We start from the raw sequence: 17,853 nt of genomic DNA, 5'->3' as shown, positions 1-17,853 counted from the left end.
TCTTGGAGGCCCAAATGGTACAGATGTTGGCCTCATTTAATGCCAAATTAAAATTTGCCTTTTTATGAAAGTCTGTGGGGCTTAGTGATTTCACCCTAAGTGTACAGATATATGATTTTATTTTCAGCATGAACTGTTAAAATTATACCATATGTAATGTTTCAGAATGTTATTTTTATTGCAAGCCTCCTAGATATCTCACAATACACGATGGGAAAGAAACACTTGTAAATAAATAAATGAGAGCGTCACGCATGGTACTTTAGCTCCCAGGCAATAACAGATGATATTGAGCATTTAGACAGCACATCTAAAGTTCATGATGTTCCAATTATCACAGTAATTTCAAACATGCAGTTTTCATATTTACCTTTTTACATATTAGAAAAACATACTTAATTTTCTTATACTGTTAGAATTTGGTATCAACAAAACTCTAAAAATTACCTGATAATCGTTTGTGTAAAAATTTCCTATTGTTTGTACCCTCGTCTTGTTTCTTTTCCAAGTATGGAGGCACAGAGAGAAGACCTTTACCATTCAGTATCTGTCCAGGGGAAGGCAAGGGTGGCTTTGGTATTGAGGGATTAAGGCCAGTCTTTATTGAGGAGCTCACAGTAGTAGAACAGGTTGGACCAACAGCAGGTTTCAATAATGCACCATCTATCTTTGGATGTATTTTTTCCACTTTGACAGATGGAGTCATGCTGCAAGAAAGAAGTATGAGGAAAGACCATATGTAATAGTAACATAATAATGTCTCTCTTATCTAGAGTGTTTTAAAATGACCATGTACTGAATCTCAAATTTCCTTCCATTTCATTAAATACGTCTATATTCTAAACACTCCTGGAGTCCACAGCATTGGAGCACTTTACTAAATAGTACAGTATGGTCAGGCATCTTGCTTAGTAACTTCAGAGGGCTCTGGTATCTTGAGTGAAAGATGGAAATTACATAATGGAATGGCTGGTTTCCCTTTTATGAAAGATATACATTTCACATGATCAGGATTGTCTCCCTTTATGAAGTACACAATACTTCTCATTCAGATGCTCACCTTCATACTACCTCCATAAAATAATTTACACAAATTCTGACTTTAGTGCCACATATCTCTATGATTTCTACTATACACAGTACAGTGAGCCCACACCATATGCGGGCTCCTTATAGGCGGCTCTCAGCATACGCTGAAGCCGCCCGGTAAACGGGCGAATGCCTGGTGCGCGCACATGACCACATGGTGAGCACGAGGCCCATTATATCCAATGGGGCTCGTGGATGGCGCACGTGGCCGTGCAGTGAGCATAAGCCCCATGGGATATAATGGGGCTCAAGCATATGCATTCTTTGCTTTATGCGGGGGGAGGGGGCGCAGAACAGATCCCCCATGTAAAGCAAGTGCCCACTGTATAAATATGTGGGTTGTACCTCTAATTCTATTAAGACTCAGAAGCTATAGTTAATGCTATCACTCATTTTGAAACTGTTTTGGGAGAGTTTCTGTCAGTATTTCCCAAACTTTGGTCCCTCAGATGTTTTGAACTTCAGTTCTCAGAATTCTTGATTGTTGGTTCGACTGGCTAGGGCTTCTGGGAGTTTAAGTCCAAAACACATGGAGGACCAAAGTTTGGGAAACACAGTTCTATGTCAATAATTTTAACGATTTTTGTTTTTAACAAATACTTCATGCCCCAGTTTAATCTAACCATGTCCTGTCTATATGTACCACTGCTCAACTGTTACTGATGGGAAAGAAAATGAAGTGTGGGACAAAATCACATTACATCTACTTTGCATTTTAATCAATTGCTGGTTAGTAGCCATTGACCAAATTAAACATTCCCTCCAAGAACAGGCACACAGATGTCAGTATTGTATTAGAGCCAGACAGAGATAGACAGATAACTATCTCTACTCTAACTAGAGTTAGTATACACAAATAGAGATAGCATTTGTGTTAGTCCTAAAGTTTTATTCTTTCTCGACAAAACCATACTCACATTTTGTCATGGGGACCTTTGCTATGTACCAGATGTATTGGCCTATTGTTTCCACCAATTGGCAGCTTGTCTTTGGGTGATTTCAATAACTTGGAACTGGATGATGATGACACACTAGTACCTCCACCACTAGATGACCGATTGCTCCCCCCTCCACTGCTACCTTTGCTTTTTGAAGACTGAGATGAAAAGAGGGAGAATACTGAAGAGGATGTAGGGGTTAAAGGCGGTTTGCTAGAGGAGCTGTGTCTTCTTTCTGGAAGGAAAAAAAACCATATTGATGTTAGTGAAAACTGGGAACACAGAAACATTTCACCAAGCAAGCTGAAACTTCTCTTGCTTCACTGGCGAAATTTAAACAAAATCTCTTTCAGAAAGCCTTCCAGGATCAATTATTACAATGTGTTGGGGTTTGGGCACTGTGCCTGCCATTCTTATACATTGCTGCTGCAATATTATTTACTTTGTCACATATTGCTTTGCTACTTGTTTTACTTTTTGTATTCTACTCACATTTTGCAGCTCCATCCCATTTCTGTTGATGCTATGTGATTCCAAAGAAGAAGGCAGAGAGATAGTGCCACAGATTTCAGATGCCCTACCTAAAGCTGTATGCTTGATAACTAACTTCCAGCTTTTCTGGTGCCAGGCTAAAGTATATATTTTTCATTCATGTTTTAACAAATTTAAATTAATTTAATTAAATCTAAATTTATAAAACTTCAGTCTTACTAAGTGAAAATGCAGAATTCAAAGATATAGCCGTGTTAGTCTGTAGAATTAGTACATACAGAGATCTTGTAGCACCTTTGAGACTAACTCAAAGAAAGTAATTGGCATCATGAGCTTTCATAGACTTCAGTCTACTTTCTCAGATGCATTTGATGTAATATTGATACTTTCTAAAAATGTCTGTTGGATCTTGACTTTATTGTTGTGTATTAGGTCTTTAAATGTCTGTGTTATATATATAGCACGGCACCCTGGAATCCTATACACAAACCAATACCTGTATTGTGCATTAAAAATAAGACTTTTTTTGCATTGTGACAATACAAGTCTGAATGTTCCTGTTTCTTTACTGTAACTTGTATTTTGGTCATGACCTATAAAGCCCTAAACGGCTTGGGTCTAGACTATTTGAGATCGTATCTCCCATTTGAACCTTCAAGAGCCTTATGATCTGCAGGAGAAGGCTTTCTTCAGTCCCACCAAGATCACAGGTTTGCTCCCACCCACTGGAATGCCCTTCCTCGGGAGGCTCGGCTGGTTCCCTCCCTGCTGGCCTTTCGCCGGCAAGTAAAAACATTTTTATGTCAGTAGGCTTTCTGTACATAGCAGGGTGGTTTTATGGAGCAGGTGGGTTTTGAGTCTGTTTTTAATTTAATTGTATTTTATGTGATTTTATATTATATTTTATTGTATGTATGTATATAGATGTTTTAATTGTTTAAATTTTATAGGTTTTATCTGTGAGCCACATTGGGTCCCTCCAGGGAGAAAGGCAGGATATAAATGATATAAATAAATAATAAAATAAAAAAATATATATTTTTACCATAATCATCCCACCCTCCTCAAAACATCACTCAGAAGGGAAAGATACAGAATTTAGTTGCCATAAAACAGACAACTGTTGTGACATGGTGGCTAAAAGAGTCCAAACAGTAAATCTGGATGCTTGAATTAGGCAAGCCAACATTGGGCTCAGTCCAATTCCACACCATTCAGTCTACAGGTATGAAGCTGACCTACTTTGTTAAAATATTATTGAAATTATTCACTCATTTATTTAGGTATTTATATCCTGCCCTTCAGCCCTAATGGCTCTCAGGGCGGCTTACAATTATTATTTTTAATCAGACAGTTCCCTGCCCTCAGGCTTACAATCTAAAAGACATGAAACAAAAGGAGAAGGGAATGGTGATGGGAAAGGGGATGAGGTCCAGTGGTTCTTCTCTCCTTTATTTATCTAAATTATGCATAATACATTGATTGCAAAGAGAACTTAAACATATTTATACACCACCCTTCAATCAAAACATTTTGGCAAGTTACAGTATTGACAAAGCACAACAGAAATAAAACAATATACACTGGTCCCTCAACATTCTCTGCAGTTTGGGGTGACAGACCCCCATGAATGTGGGAAAACCCCAAATAAAAAATATTATTCTTTTTACCTGAGAGAATACCTCTTTAGGAATCTCCAGGTCCTCGAATGCAATTGAATGGTCAACATCTGACAGAAGTTGGTCACAGAATCATGTTGGAGGACCTACAAATGCCTAGAGAAGTGTTTTCTCTAGGAACTTCTAGGTTCTCCAGCAAAACTCTATGGTTTCCAGCAGAATTGCACTGGAGGACTTAAACATTCCTAGAGAACATATTAATCCAAACTGCAAATAATCAAATCACAAAAGTCAAAGCCACAAATATGGATGGCCAGCTGTAGTAGTTAAAGGAAGTAACAAAAATTGGGGGGGGGGGGGGGAATCGGTCGAGCTGAAGTAAAAGTATTTCTAACATATATTAGCAGCAACCACCATTAGAAACTCTTCTCCCCATTTACAGGAGGTGGGAAATCTAGTGTCACAACCAAGAACTCAGTAGTCACCACTCTCTCCATCCCAGATGGTAGTGGTACCTAAAGGAGATAGTCTGTGTTAGAGAAGGTATATTTGCAGATACCTGCATCACAAACTGAACAGGAATTTAAAGCTAAGCCGTAGCATTCTAAATTGTGCTCAGAAGCTAGGACTGAAACTAGGAAATCTTCAAGTGGTGGGATATCTTTCCAACAACCAAACACTATTAGTAGTCTAACAGCTGCAATTTTAATTGTCTGAAGTTTGGGACAGTCTGGAAAGGCAGAATTAGTTTGCAGCATAAGTGAGAATCATCCAAAATTCTACTAGTTATGTTGAATATTCTAGTGGTTTTCCCCAATGAAGCAGTGAATAGCTATATGGTGTCAGCACATGCATCAAATCTGAAAAATGGAAAGGCTTCTGTATACACATGGGAGTGTTTCAGTAAATTTGTGAAGGGTTGGGATTTTGCATTATTCTGCCATATCCTTGCACTTCATCAGGAGAACTGAAAAAATTGTGCAGGGGTCTGCACTTGTTTATGTCAAGGAAGTAATCTGTAACTATACGCTTTAGAGTTTGCATGGCAGCCAAAATGTGCATATTCCTTTTACATAATCAAGTTGCCATTTCACACTTTATCAATTGCATTGAAACAAATTCTCTAAAAAGTCTCATCCTCTGTGGAAGGAGTCTTGTTCACAGCATTAACAACACTGCCTTCACACATCAGCTTTTTTTGTAGGTGAGTGTTAGGTTTACGAACACTGGCATTGGTTTTGAGTCATCATGATCTGATTGGTTAACCATTTACTGTCTTCTTTCTATCTTGCTTCTTCAAGTAGGTTTTGAAAACTGTTATTTTGCAGACACTTATTTCCTTTGAAATTGCTGCTATAACATCAAGAGCTTTGGAAATACCCTTTCAAAATGAATGCAGAATAGCATTTGCTGGCTGTAACAGCTTTTTCATTATGTGTACCAGAAATACAAATCTTGGGTGAGTGATCTGTTGTAGACGTCCTATGGTTTCAGGGCGGCATCAGGGTCACTCTCAAAGAATTTGAAAAGTTCTACTAGATCTACACATGCTAGATACTCTACCCAACATTGCACAACAAGGCATTTCAGTTTAATGACATTATTTTATTGAAATATTGGATTATAAGTTAATTAGACTGCATCACAAACTTGAAAGAACTGCTTAATATAGACATTCTCTTTGCTGACAAAGAATGTACTATAACTAGATACAACTGGTGGCTGAAACAATGGACATAAGGAATTTTTTTTGTTTTGCAGCAATTTCTGAAAACCATCATATTTTCCTGTATAACACTTGTTTTACAACAGCCCTAATTTACAATCTGTTTTTCATCAATCTCAACATTTCTCAAGGTTTGCAAGATTATATTTACAGTATCATGTGTAGATGGATCAGGAATCTGTGCCATTTTTAACAAGTGCTCTTGAATACAAACTTCTAGAGTCTACAGAACAAACAGTATGACAGACAAGTTCCCTCTGTCAGCTTTGTCTTCAGCTAAATTGACTTCTTCGACCTTCAGTATAAAGAACTGGCAGTAAGGTAGAATTTGCCTCTGTTCTACTAAGCGCTAACTGCCTCACAATTGTGTGCTCACTTCTCCTGAGGCAATTACTGAAATTAACTACCCTGGTCTTCAATGGTATGCCAAGAAAGTAGTTAAGTTTGACTTTAAAAATTAAAGTAATATCTTTGAATATCACTCTTCATATGAAAATGGAAGATAGCATATCAAAAAGAAACTTTCATTCTCTTCAAACTATAGGTGCTAAAAGTCGCACACAATCTTTGTTTTTACAGAAAGACCTAGGGCCAGTCAGTGAAAACTACTTGTGATGCCTTTACCAGCAAAGTCTCACACATCAGACTTTGTTAGTACACAGGTTCACATGTGAAATGTTAAATAAGATGATTTATAATGGCCATTTTGCACAGCTGGGTGGAGGTCTAAAACTCTTCCAGCTTATACTCTTCAAACCATTTCTGAAATGAAATCATCCTCAAAGAACTCAATTATATATATAAACTATTAAAAACAAACTATGGGAATAATGGTCTCCAGCCATGCAAACAAAAATTTACAGGTCCCCATTATCAGGTCTAAGTTATTAAAGTTTCAATACGCTTCCTGGGCCTTGGAGAGCCAGCTCACTTTCCTCTCTGCCACTTCTCATGTCTTGCCTTGGACTTGTCTAAGCTGCCATAAAATTTAGGTGCAAAAACTTAGGCCTAACCACAAAAAGCACTGATAACACTGACCAGCTACGGAGGATGGCAGGCCACTACAGGAGGAAAGAAAAGATTATCTTTCTGAACATACACGCTCTACTTCAAATTACAATTATTTCTATATAATTTTCATTGTGCTGTGTTGTAACTAAAGATCATCTGATAAAGGTATCAGACATTTCTCATCCTGTCATCTGTCTCACTGTCCTATTGTCACAGGCGCACTAAAAGGAATGCTAATGGTACTTAACAAACACCCCACTGCCAGGCTACAACAACACAATAACTGGTGTGAAGTAACAATATTTTAATCTGTAGATAAGTTTACAGATTCTTTCTTGCTATGGATTGGAATTCCTCTGACTTGAAAGGTTAGAGACTGAAGATCTGCTTACAAAGAATGAAAATGAAATGTAGTGAGTGATTTAATTCCGAGTTTCTCCTGCTTTTTTAAATATGAGTAATTTAGGTTAGAAAAATACCACAAAAACCTGAGTTGACTTATCCATGGGTAGGGTTGCCATAAGGCAGGACCTCCAAACTGGGACAAATGTAGGACAAATGTAGGGCCAGATTTTCAAATGTAGGACACGTTTTTTAAAAAATGGAGGACACATGAAAAAATTGATAATTTTTTTAAAAATGTTAATATAAATGCATGTTTCTTAGGCATGCTCAAAATGGAGGACATTTTGGCATTATTCCTAGACAGAAGGCTGAAATGTACTTCTCTTTCTGGCCAAACACCTCCCCCCCCCAAATTCTACAAGAACATTTCCCACTTCCAAGCTAGCATTTGCAAGATCACAGGCAGTCCCTTGTGCCACTGCAAACTACATTTCCCACTCCCAAGCCTTCTTAGCAATTCCCCCCTTCCTCCTTTTCCTTGCCCCCTCCAACCCCCCCAAACCCCTCACCCCCTCTTTTTCCCAGGTATGTCTCAACTTAGGAGGGATTTATGGGACAGATCCAAAGCCTTTTTTCTTTTCTAATGGGGGCAAAGCCTTGAGAAGCCCTGGACCCCTGAGAAGAAGAGGAGGGGGGCTTAGAGAGAGGAAGAAAGAGAAAAAGAAGATGAGGAGGGGGAAGAAAGGAAGAACAAGGAGAGGGGGAAGAGGAGGAGGAGAAAAACAACGGAGTAACAAGAAGAAGAGAAGGAGGGGAAAGAGAAAGGGGGAAGCAGCTTGCCTGAGTGTAAATTCCTCCCTGCTTGGATGTTGCCCAAATAAGGAAGCAGAGGGCTGGCCAATAGAGGCAGGGCAGTGCAGCAGACCCCGCCCCTGCTGGTTTCAGTCCTCCTGCTGCTGTTCCAGGCATGCTTCACAGGCAGCACTCTATAGAAGGCAGGCAGCAGCCCTGGGAGCTCAGAGTTGGGCAGCCACCCGGGGGCGGGGGCGAGACGGGACCGGGCACGCCCCCCAGGGGGCGGGAAAGTCCCGCCCACCACCGTGAAATGGCAACCCTATCCATGGGTCAATGTAAGTACTGTACTTTAAATCACACACAAATACACATGCATCCCCTGGTGAAAGGCATGAGTTTATTTAATCTGCCCTGGAAGCATTGACCTCCCTCCACTCTTCCATCCATCCATCCTTCAGTGTGAACACGGTTATGCCTCCTGCAATTTTGTGTTCTTTGGCATCAGTTTCATTTGCTTCATTCTTTGGATCCTTTGTTACACGACCCTAAATCTTATTCTCGACTTATCCACAGGTCATATTAAAATCCATCATTTTGACCCCAAAACCTGCCCTCGACTTATACATGAAATCAACTTGTAGTTGAGTATATACGTTAAGTAATGCAACTCTTTTTAAACTGAAGTTTTTAAAATACTATTCTATTTGATAGAATAACAACATTCTATTCAGTATGCAGTTACCTGGGTTTGTCATGTAACCCTGTTAATCATGTTATGAAAGAGGTTGCTCCAACTCCACCAACTGATCATTCACAAGACTATTTCTAGAATAGAGCCTCCTCTTCTACTTTCCAGAATTTGTTTCCCTACCGCAGAAGATAGCTACTTTCTTTAGTAAACTGCTACTGTTTCATGGAGAGTCTATGTGCAAAGATGATTCCAGGAAATCACAGGGAAAACAGTACCATCGGGTGAATTTTGGGTAACCCTGCATGTGCTTTGCTCTACTCTAAGATTGACAGTCCAAATGAGATCCTTAAGACTAGAATAACTTCTTCAGAAATATCTAACACTGTTTTGGATCAAAGAACTGTTTGGCTATTTATAATTATATACATGCATATGGATTAGTTGTCTTTGGTGAGGTTTGCAGAATGTATTAATAGTGGATAAAAAGCAGCTTTCTTGTTTTACATTAAATTCTATGTTCTTGTACAAGGTCCATTGACCTGTCACATATAGAAATACAAACCAGAAGTCCAAACACAAGTTTACGACTCATGTTATAATAAATCAATTTCACAATTTTGTATACTACAGATTAAAAAAATTATTGAATTTTGAGATGGATGGCAAGATGCAATTGCCCCTCCTCATATGGGAGAATTTCTTCCTGAAAATATAATACTCCACAAGATAGAGCATGCTTTGAAACAGCAAAATTAACATTAAAAAGTTAATCATTTGGAATTCCATCAGAATTTGGATCAAGAGATTTAAATGTTTCAACGTGGTGCTAAAGAACACTATTTCTCCATTTACCTGGCCCTGCTGTATCTTTTCTGACTGGCAAAAACTAATTTATGGTGGCCATAGAGTTTGCATCTTTCCCAGACTTAGTGTTCAAGATCTTTTCACTGGCAATATGGGGAACAATGAAACCATAAACTGACTATTCTTTCAAAGAATAATTACCATGGCAGTGTCTAGCCACAAAAAGAACTACAGTACTACATTATGTACATATGATACACGTACTTGTTTTATACAAACTACATTTGCCTTGCCACTTTATTTCAAAGACTGTACAAAAAAATTCTGAGCACTGTTTATTTGTGTATGCTAAATTCATTTTTACACAATGGGAAAAAAAGTGTAACAATCAATATGTTTGGTCCAACCTTTCCCACCATCACCCAAGCCAGCACAGGCAGAAAGAATAGTAATTCACACTCATTAGATTAGCTAGGTAAATGTTTAGCTAATTCATCCCATTTTTCACAACTGTAAGGCTGCTTAACTCCTCTACTCCATTAACTAAAATCCTACTAGGTAGTTACTGGAAGAGTCAGTAATTGTCTTACTGCAGTAATTCAGACCTTTCCAACCATCAATCCCTGTGATCTCAATGCTCCCTATTCAAACAAAACATTATTTGTTGTAACAATTGACAGTTATTACAGTGTCATAATAAATACTGTCATAATCTTATATTCTAAGTACCTCAATATCTCTGGGCAAAAAATTAGTAGGGACTATGTTTTTGCACTGATAACATTTTCGGGATTTCTTTTTAGGAATATAGTCATAAATACTTATATACACTTCAAAACAAGAAAAAAAGCAAAATCTTTTCACAAATTTTTATTAAGTGCCAAGATTCTGTAATAAATATCTAATAAAAATAAAACCCAAATAAAAACCTGTTACAACACGCTAACAATTCCTAAAATAACTCCCTTTGAACTTATAAAGGCTTGTGCTTTCTTACTTAATAAATCTTCCCCCCTTCCCCCAACAACACAGGCCATTTAGCCTATTTACAAAACTACGTGCTGTGCAAGTGTATTTGTGTTTTACAGCCTAGTAAATTCTGTGCTTCTAAATAGGACAAAGTACTAAGTGCCAAGTGTCTTTTTATAACAATGGCGGGAATCCCAGAGTGGATTTGCTAAGTTACTATTTGGAGGCCTGAAAAGTTCAGAGATGCTTTATGATATTGTTAAAGCCAGTATTAGTCATGATAGAGCCCTTATATGAAGCAAAGAAATATTGCTGACTATTTCTACCCTCTTAACTACTATTCACTTGGCAAATTCTGTATCCCAATACATGTCACAGTTAAAAATAGTATCTGATCCACTACCAAGTTACCAGCCTCTTCCATTTTACATCTTCCTAAAACGACAGAAGAGTTCTCTCTTTATAACAGAACAACAAGGATAGGTGGAGAAAAATAACAGAAGTACTCAACTGTGGTGATGGCATTTTGACAAACATGTATCTAAGTACTGTTTGGTTTTGTTTTGTTTGCTGGACTAGCCAGTCAGTGTTAACTGTTTAATAATCATTTTGGCAGTAAGACCATCAATGGAAATTTTGCTAAGTTCAATATTAAGGCAGGAAAGATAAGGTAGAAAGATGCCAAGCTGCCTGAAATAAAATGCAAGCACAAATATTTCTGGCAATCATGTGTTCATGAAATGAGCTATGATACCTAGCAAAATTAAACTCCATAAAAATTCTTTTGTAGGAGACTGGGTTATACAAATGCATATTGTATCAGTTTGAAGTATGCAGTGAAATGGGGTGAAATTAAAGCAGAAATTGCTCTACTCTAATACAGGGAATAACCTCTTAGTATAGCCCCCTAGTGGACCCTTATACATAATATGATATAATATACATCACAGGGAAATAAAGGACTAAACAAATAATGCAGCTACCTTGTCTGAGTGGGTGATCATTAAAGAGAGGAGTTAGAAGATAAGAATCTGCAGCATCTCCAATAGTCAACGTATAGCTAACACAAGTACAGTCAGATCTCACATAAGTGAAATTAAGTGCTGAAATAAATTGTTACATAGTGTCAGTTATAAATTGACTTATTGCAGATGGAAGGTACAACTGTATAATTTTAACCGGAGTATACATGTAAGAAAATTGAAAAGCCTGAAAGGCATGAAAAAATAAATGTTATTTGAAAATCTATGTTTATATTCAAGAAGATGTATAGGAAAAAAGAGAACAAAAATAGGATATGCATTGGAATTATTCAGGTTTAAGAGAAGCAATATAAATTTAAAATATTAACAAGGTCTGTTGGGAAGGAAGTCATGTGTTATGTGTTAGCAGTCAAGTTATGTTATAGCATAATTAGTGAGGTTAGATTGAATGTGTAGTTGTAAATTTGTATGTTATAGTGTGTTATGGTTTCTGTCTTCCTGTTTTTTGAATTATTTACAGTGAAAAATAAATTGAATTATGGTGTGTGAGGTATTATTTGCCTGCAAGCCATTTCTGATTTATGGCAACATCTAAGGTGAAACTGTCACAGGGTTTTCTTGGTAAGTTCTTCAGAGGGGGTTTGCCAATGCCATCCTCTGAGGCTGAGAGACTGTGACTTGCCCAGTACAATATAGGCATCCAAACACTTTAAGTTAAAAGCATGCTGTATGAGAGCCAGCATGGTGTAGTGGTTTGAGCATTGGACTACGACTCTGGAGACCTGGGTCGATTCCTTGCTCAGCCATGAAACCCACTGACCTTGGGCAAGTCATACACTCTCAGATGAAGGTAATGGCAAACCCGCTCTGATCAAATCTTCCCCAGAAAACCCCATAATAGGTTTGTCTTAGGGTTTCCGTAAGTTGGAAACAACTTGAAGGCACACAACAAGAACATATGACAAAAACGCAACACCCACTTCTTGTGAATGATGTGACAGAACAGATGCCAGCATACAGGATTTCCAAGTTGCTAAAAACAAATATTTTAATAGTATGATGTCACACTTGGATGTAAATATGTGAAACCTTAAAGTATGAAGTAAGAGTTCACTGGGCATGAATGGCAAAAAGACATACCATCGTAAAGAAACTAAACAGCTTGCACACTTCCAGTCTTTACAACTCAGAGAAATATGACAGTGCCCTAAAAATTTATGTTACTTTAAACCAGCAACATGTTTTTATTAAATCACCTCAGTTGACAGAAACTGCCATTTGGTTCCTCCTCTCCCAGAACTGTCTCCCATCAGCAGCAGTTCAACCATCCTAGGGGTGGCCGGAGGACAGCACTGAGACACTGATTGTGAGTTTCTGAATGGCAGGGGGTTGGACTGGATGGCCCTTGGAGTCTCTTCCAACTCTATGAGTCTCCACTGCTTACTTGGACTGATGCAAGTTAGCACCTTCATTCCCAGAATGATCTGACATGGCAGACCGGTCATTATAACATTCATGTACCTTATCAAGTACTATGTCCTCAATTTGCTTGTTCTCTTGTTCCCATTGGTTTTGTTTCATCATATATATCTTGCATTGTAATCCTGAAGATGTGAGCTGGCATGGTGCAGTGGTTTGAGCACTAGACTAGGACTCTGGATACCAGGATCTGAATCCTGGCTTGGCTATGCAAACCCACTGGGTGAGCTTGGGCAAGTCACAGTCTCTTAGCCTCGGGGAAGGCAATGGCAAACCTCCTCTGAACAAATCTTGTCAAGAAAATCCCATGACAGGTTTGCGTTAGGGTCGCCATAAGTTGGAAATGCCTTGGAGGCACACAACAACAACAACAACCCTGAAAGACAGGGACCATCTTATCTTTTAAATCTCAGTTCCATGCTTAGAAAATGTTAGGTCATTTATATAGGAGCAGAATATAAGATCAAGGAGATGTAGTAGAAAGGAGATGGCAGGAAAGCTCTACTGCATGTGCAGCCCTCTGGTTGTGCAATGCTGGCTCAGATTCACAGTCTGGGTTAAGTGATACAACTCTTCAGATTGTAGTTAAGATTGCACAAAACAACTGTGGTCACAAAACAGAGCAAGAGACAGATTACGGGACCATTGGTTTATGGAATGCTGTGGCAAAAAATAAAAAAGGACTTATCACTGAAAGGTTTCTCGTTCTCCAAAGAAGAAAATGAAAATGAAACAAGAAAAACAAGGTATAGTCTGCTAAATGGAAGTATTTTACTGTGCAATACAAAATGACCAGCATGGGTTGTATGATAAATTAAACATAAAAATACTTCTTAGGTCCAAAGTACACGCACAGCAACAAAATAAAAACACAGTAAAAGACCAAATCTAAATTGTCTTATCCAGTCAAACTTCAGAATGTAAAACAAGGACGGGCAACCTTGGAGAATCTGAGACAACTCTCCTCCTGACAATACTGGAAGTGGCTTAATCTTTGATTAAAATGTGTTAGCTTCTGTAGTTGTGAAAATAATGTACCCCTCCTCCTTATTTTAGGGAAGAACTGTACCTGCTACCAGGCTTCTGAGGCACAATTCTCCCTTTTCTCACAAAAATACCAAGTAGAGGAAGTATTCTATGACATAGCTGTGTTAGTCTGGAAAACCAGTATGCAAATGGACTTTGTAGCACCTTTGAGACTGTCAGAAAGCAAGCAGGTACTTTTGTAGACTTGAGTCTAATTACTCAGATGAATGGGGTGGAAACAGACTCAAGTCTGTGAAAGCTTTTTCATTTCAGTTGGTCTCAAAGGTGCTACAAGATTCCTTTGTATAAAGAGGGGAAGGGTGATGGAGTACCAGGAGCTGCAAAGAAATGTCCTTAGGAACCACATGATCCTCATCCCTGCCACAGAATGATAAAATCAAAAACAAATGATTTTAAATTGCTGTCAACGTATTCAAAAGAGAAGAACACCATTCACAATACTTCACCATCTCACCATATATTAAGCAAAAGAATAAAAATGGAACTTTTTTTATCCACTGTACTTTTCAAAAAATCCAGGTTATGATGTGTTGCAGCCCCCCTGTAAGGGTTAAGAGATGATACATAAACATTTAAAATAAATAATAAATAAAAATACACCCACTAGAAAAAAAAATCCTGAGTAAAAAGAGGAAAAGATCCCCAAAGGGCTCTCAGTTTCAATGCAATAGCAAGTTGGGGACTTCAAAGGGAAAGACAGAACTTGGAAAATTCTAACCCGTCTAGACACAAGCAATTAATAACTACAAAGGTTGTTTGCAGGCAACTGTTAAGACATGCAAGGACTCTTAGATAGTTCTTGTGATTCTCCATTATACTTTTACATTGCCACTGAGTGAAAGGGCCAGTGCTTATTATACCCAAGGAATGAGAAACAGATCATGGGTACACATGATCTGGATTCACCACCTTTTCCTTGATTAGTGTGACCAATAGACTAGAGGAAAGAATGTCAGCTTTCTCTTGAAAATCTCGCAGTGTGAGATTGAAAGCAAAAAGGTATTTCATAGAACTGGAAGAGACCCCAAGGGCCATCCAGTCCAACCCTCCTGCCATACAAGAATACACAATCAAAGCACCCCGACCACTCCACCACCCTCCGAGGGAGTGTGCTCCACACTTGAACAGCTCTTACTGTCAGCAAGTTCCTCCTGATGTTTAGGTGGAATCTCTTTTGTTTTTTGTGGGTTTTTCGGGCTATGTGGCCATGTTCTAGAAGAGTTTCTTCCTGACATTTCTCTGAAGATGCCAGCCACAGATGCTGGCGAAACGTCAGGAAGAAACTCTTCTAGAACATGGCCACATAGCCCAAAAAACCCACAAAAAACTATGGATGTCGGCCATGAAAGCCTTCGACTTCACATTGGAATATCTTTTCCTGCAGCTTGTGTCCATTGTTCCAGGTCCTATTCTCTAGAGCAGCAGAAAACAAGCTTGCTCCATCCTCAGTATGACACCCTTTGACTTTACAGAGGCTTGATGGCCATCTGTCGGGCATGCTTTAATTGTAAGTTCCTGCATAGCAGGTGGTTAGACTGGATGGCCCTTGAGGTCTCTTACAGGTCTGTGATTCTACAATTCTAGTATTCATTAGCAGTCACCAATGTAAGTACTAAGTAAGGCTCATCCTGCTTAGCTTCCAAGATCAGCCAGGATCTGGTGCCTTTACGATACTGCAGAGACATTTGGCTGACTTGATACCATGGAGAAACCCACCTCTTAAGTACACTTATGACTACTAAATTTCTGTGGCTCCGCAGCAAAAATAAAAAATATGTGACAACTGTTATCATCCAGGAAATGTCAGGGAACATATAAAAAGAAGATAGAGTTATACTATTGTTATATCTAAAGAGATACATTTCAGATACAGTCAAGTAGCAACATCAATACAAGAAGGAGAGCAGAAGACTTAAGACTGGGACTTCAGTGCCCAACATAGGGCCTAAGACCCAGCCCCTCCCATAACTCATCTGTACATAATTATGAAAACATGCTAAATAGCCAAATGAATTGTACACACTTATTAGTGTATAATAATAATAATAATAATAATAATAATAATAATAATAATAATTTATATTACAACAATACAGGTAGCTCTTCAATTTCTATTGCACAGAATACAGAATCCTGTTAGCAACCAAGTACTTTAATGAACACTGGCAAGAGGATGTCTTCCACAACCATTCTACCTCATAGTAAAACATATAGGGGATAAAGGCTTATTTTAGAAAGGAACATCTGCATCCCAAAGAAATCAATCTCTTATTTTTTTTTTTTACACAGTGTCTAATGGGCTGGATTCATATCTACAGAATCTGGGAGAGGATATACACTGGGCCTTTGGTATATGCTGGCCTTTGGTTCCAGGATCGCCCATGGACACCAAAATCTGTGGATGCTCACCTCATTAACTACAATGGCATAGTAAAATCGTGTCCCTTATATAAAATGACAAAGTCAAGGTTTGCATATTGGAATTTATATTTTTTTAAAATATTTTAAAGCCGCGGATAGTTGAATCTGTGGATGAAAAATCTGTGGATACAGAGGGCCGAATGTAGTAGCTTCTTGCCTCACAGGGCTTTTTTAAAACCAAAATGTAACAAGGTTAAAATGGAAAAGCTTTTTCCAATTAAGAAGTGCTGTATAAAATGACAAGTGAAGTGATGACTATATAATATTCACAGCAGTACACCTTTAAAAATTCAACCACAAATTTAAAAATTAAATCTCAACCCTCAAGGTTTGCCTGTATCCATAAAAATCTTCCACATTCTATAACATTGTGAGTGAGCTGTATAAAAATCTGTAAACTTGTCTATAAAGATTTCATGCTAGATGAATTTTGATAATTGAAGAGACAAAAAGAGTCCAAATGCTGAAACTATGTATTCTATAATGCCACACTTTTTCAGCACCTTAGGTAATTTTAAAGAATCTACTAGTCTACATGTATAATATTTTAAATTCCTACAAACGTTAGTTCATCAAGATTTGATGAAGAGAAAGCTGGCCTAAAATGAGTAGAGACAAAAGTAGAAAACTGCAATGTCAGCAGATGGTGTATCACTAGCTCTCTGCAAATGAGTCTTCTCAATGATTCTTGAGCAAAGAATGTCGCTTGACTTCACTATCTGAAAATCAACTGAATTGGTTCTGCAAACAGTATATGGATACAGGTAATTTCTATCAATGGGACAGGGGAGAAATGTGTTGCTGCAATGATAGAAACTGCTTCAACTTTTAGCAAAGTTAATATTTTAACTGACATCTTCCTCAAGACATTAAGGTTGAATACAGAGGGATCCACATGCATGAATTTAACAGGATCTTAAGATTTCAGCATCAACAAGGAGTGCAAATGGTTTAAAACAGCACAATGCAAAATCATTATAAAGAGACTGGAGAAAGAGAATGACAGCTAACTACAAATATAGTTACAAACCCTAGGACATGCACATTTACTGTCCAGCCTTTTCTGGGTCAGCATATAGCTTCTAACCACCTGGTAATATGGATCTCAAACTGAATCTCAAAAGCAGTATCTTTGGAATTTAAAGTTGGTTTCCTGGACTGAATCTCCCAGCAGCCATATGGCCAGAAAGAGGAGGGTCCTACCTGCATGAATACTTGTCTATACCATATGAACTGAGGACAACAACCACAACGTTGTGATCAAATGCAGGGCTGTAACTAACTTCCCTCCTCCTGTATTGTTTTTAACACCTTTACCTGATGAAGAAGCCAGTGGAGGTTTGAAATGTTGCAACATGTATAATGTGTATTTTGGCTGTCCCAATAAAGGTATCCATGTCTTGTGGATTTGGGATGATACTGCACCTGGTAATATGGTATGAGA

At 38.2% G+C, this 17,853-nt stretch overlaps 1 protein-coding gene across 1 annotated transcript in view; it reads right to left on the bottom strand.

The window, feature by feature from the left end:
* The window catches only part of LOC149321290 (ataxin-7-like), a 129,528-nt gene that overhangs the window by 14,633 nt on the left and 97,042 nt on the right, over positions 1 to 17,853 (bottom strand). Inside the window, exons 6-8 of the mRNA XM_089518989.1 lie at positions 11,463 to 11,582; positions 2,007 to 2,262; positions 448 to 707 (exon numbers count right to left, since the gene is read on the bottom strand). Of these exons, the coding sequence (XP_089375115.1) occupies positions 448 to 707; positions 2,007 to 2,262; positions 11,463 to 11,582 (636 nt within the window). The remainder of the gene's footprint in view (positions 1 to 447; positions 708 to 2,006; positions 2,263 to 11,462; positions 11,583 to 17,853) is intronic.

This window comes from Sceloporus occidentalis, unplaced genomic scaffold (genome assembly GCF_023333645.1).
Source record: "Sceloporus occidentalis isolate IW3139 unplaced genomic scaffold, rSceOcc1.0.p SCAF_1, whole genome shotgun sequence".
Taxonomy (NCBI): Eukaryota; Metazoa; Chordata; class Lepidosauria; order Squamata; family Phrynosomatidae; genus Sceloporus; species Sceloporus occidentalis.
This window is presented reverse-complemented; position numbering and strand designations above follow the sequence as displayed.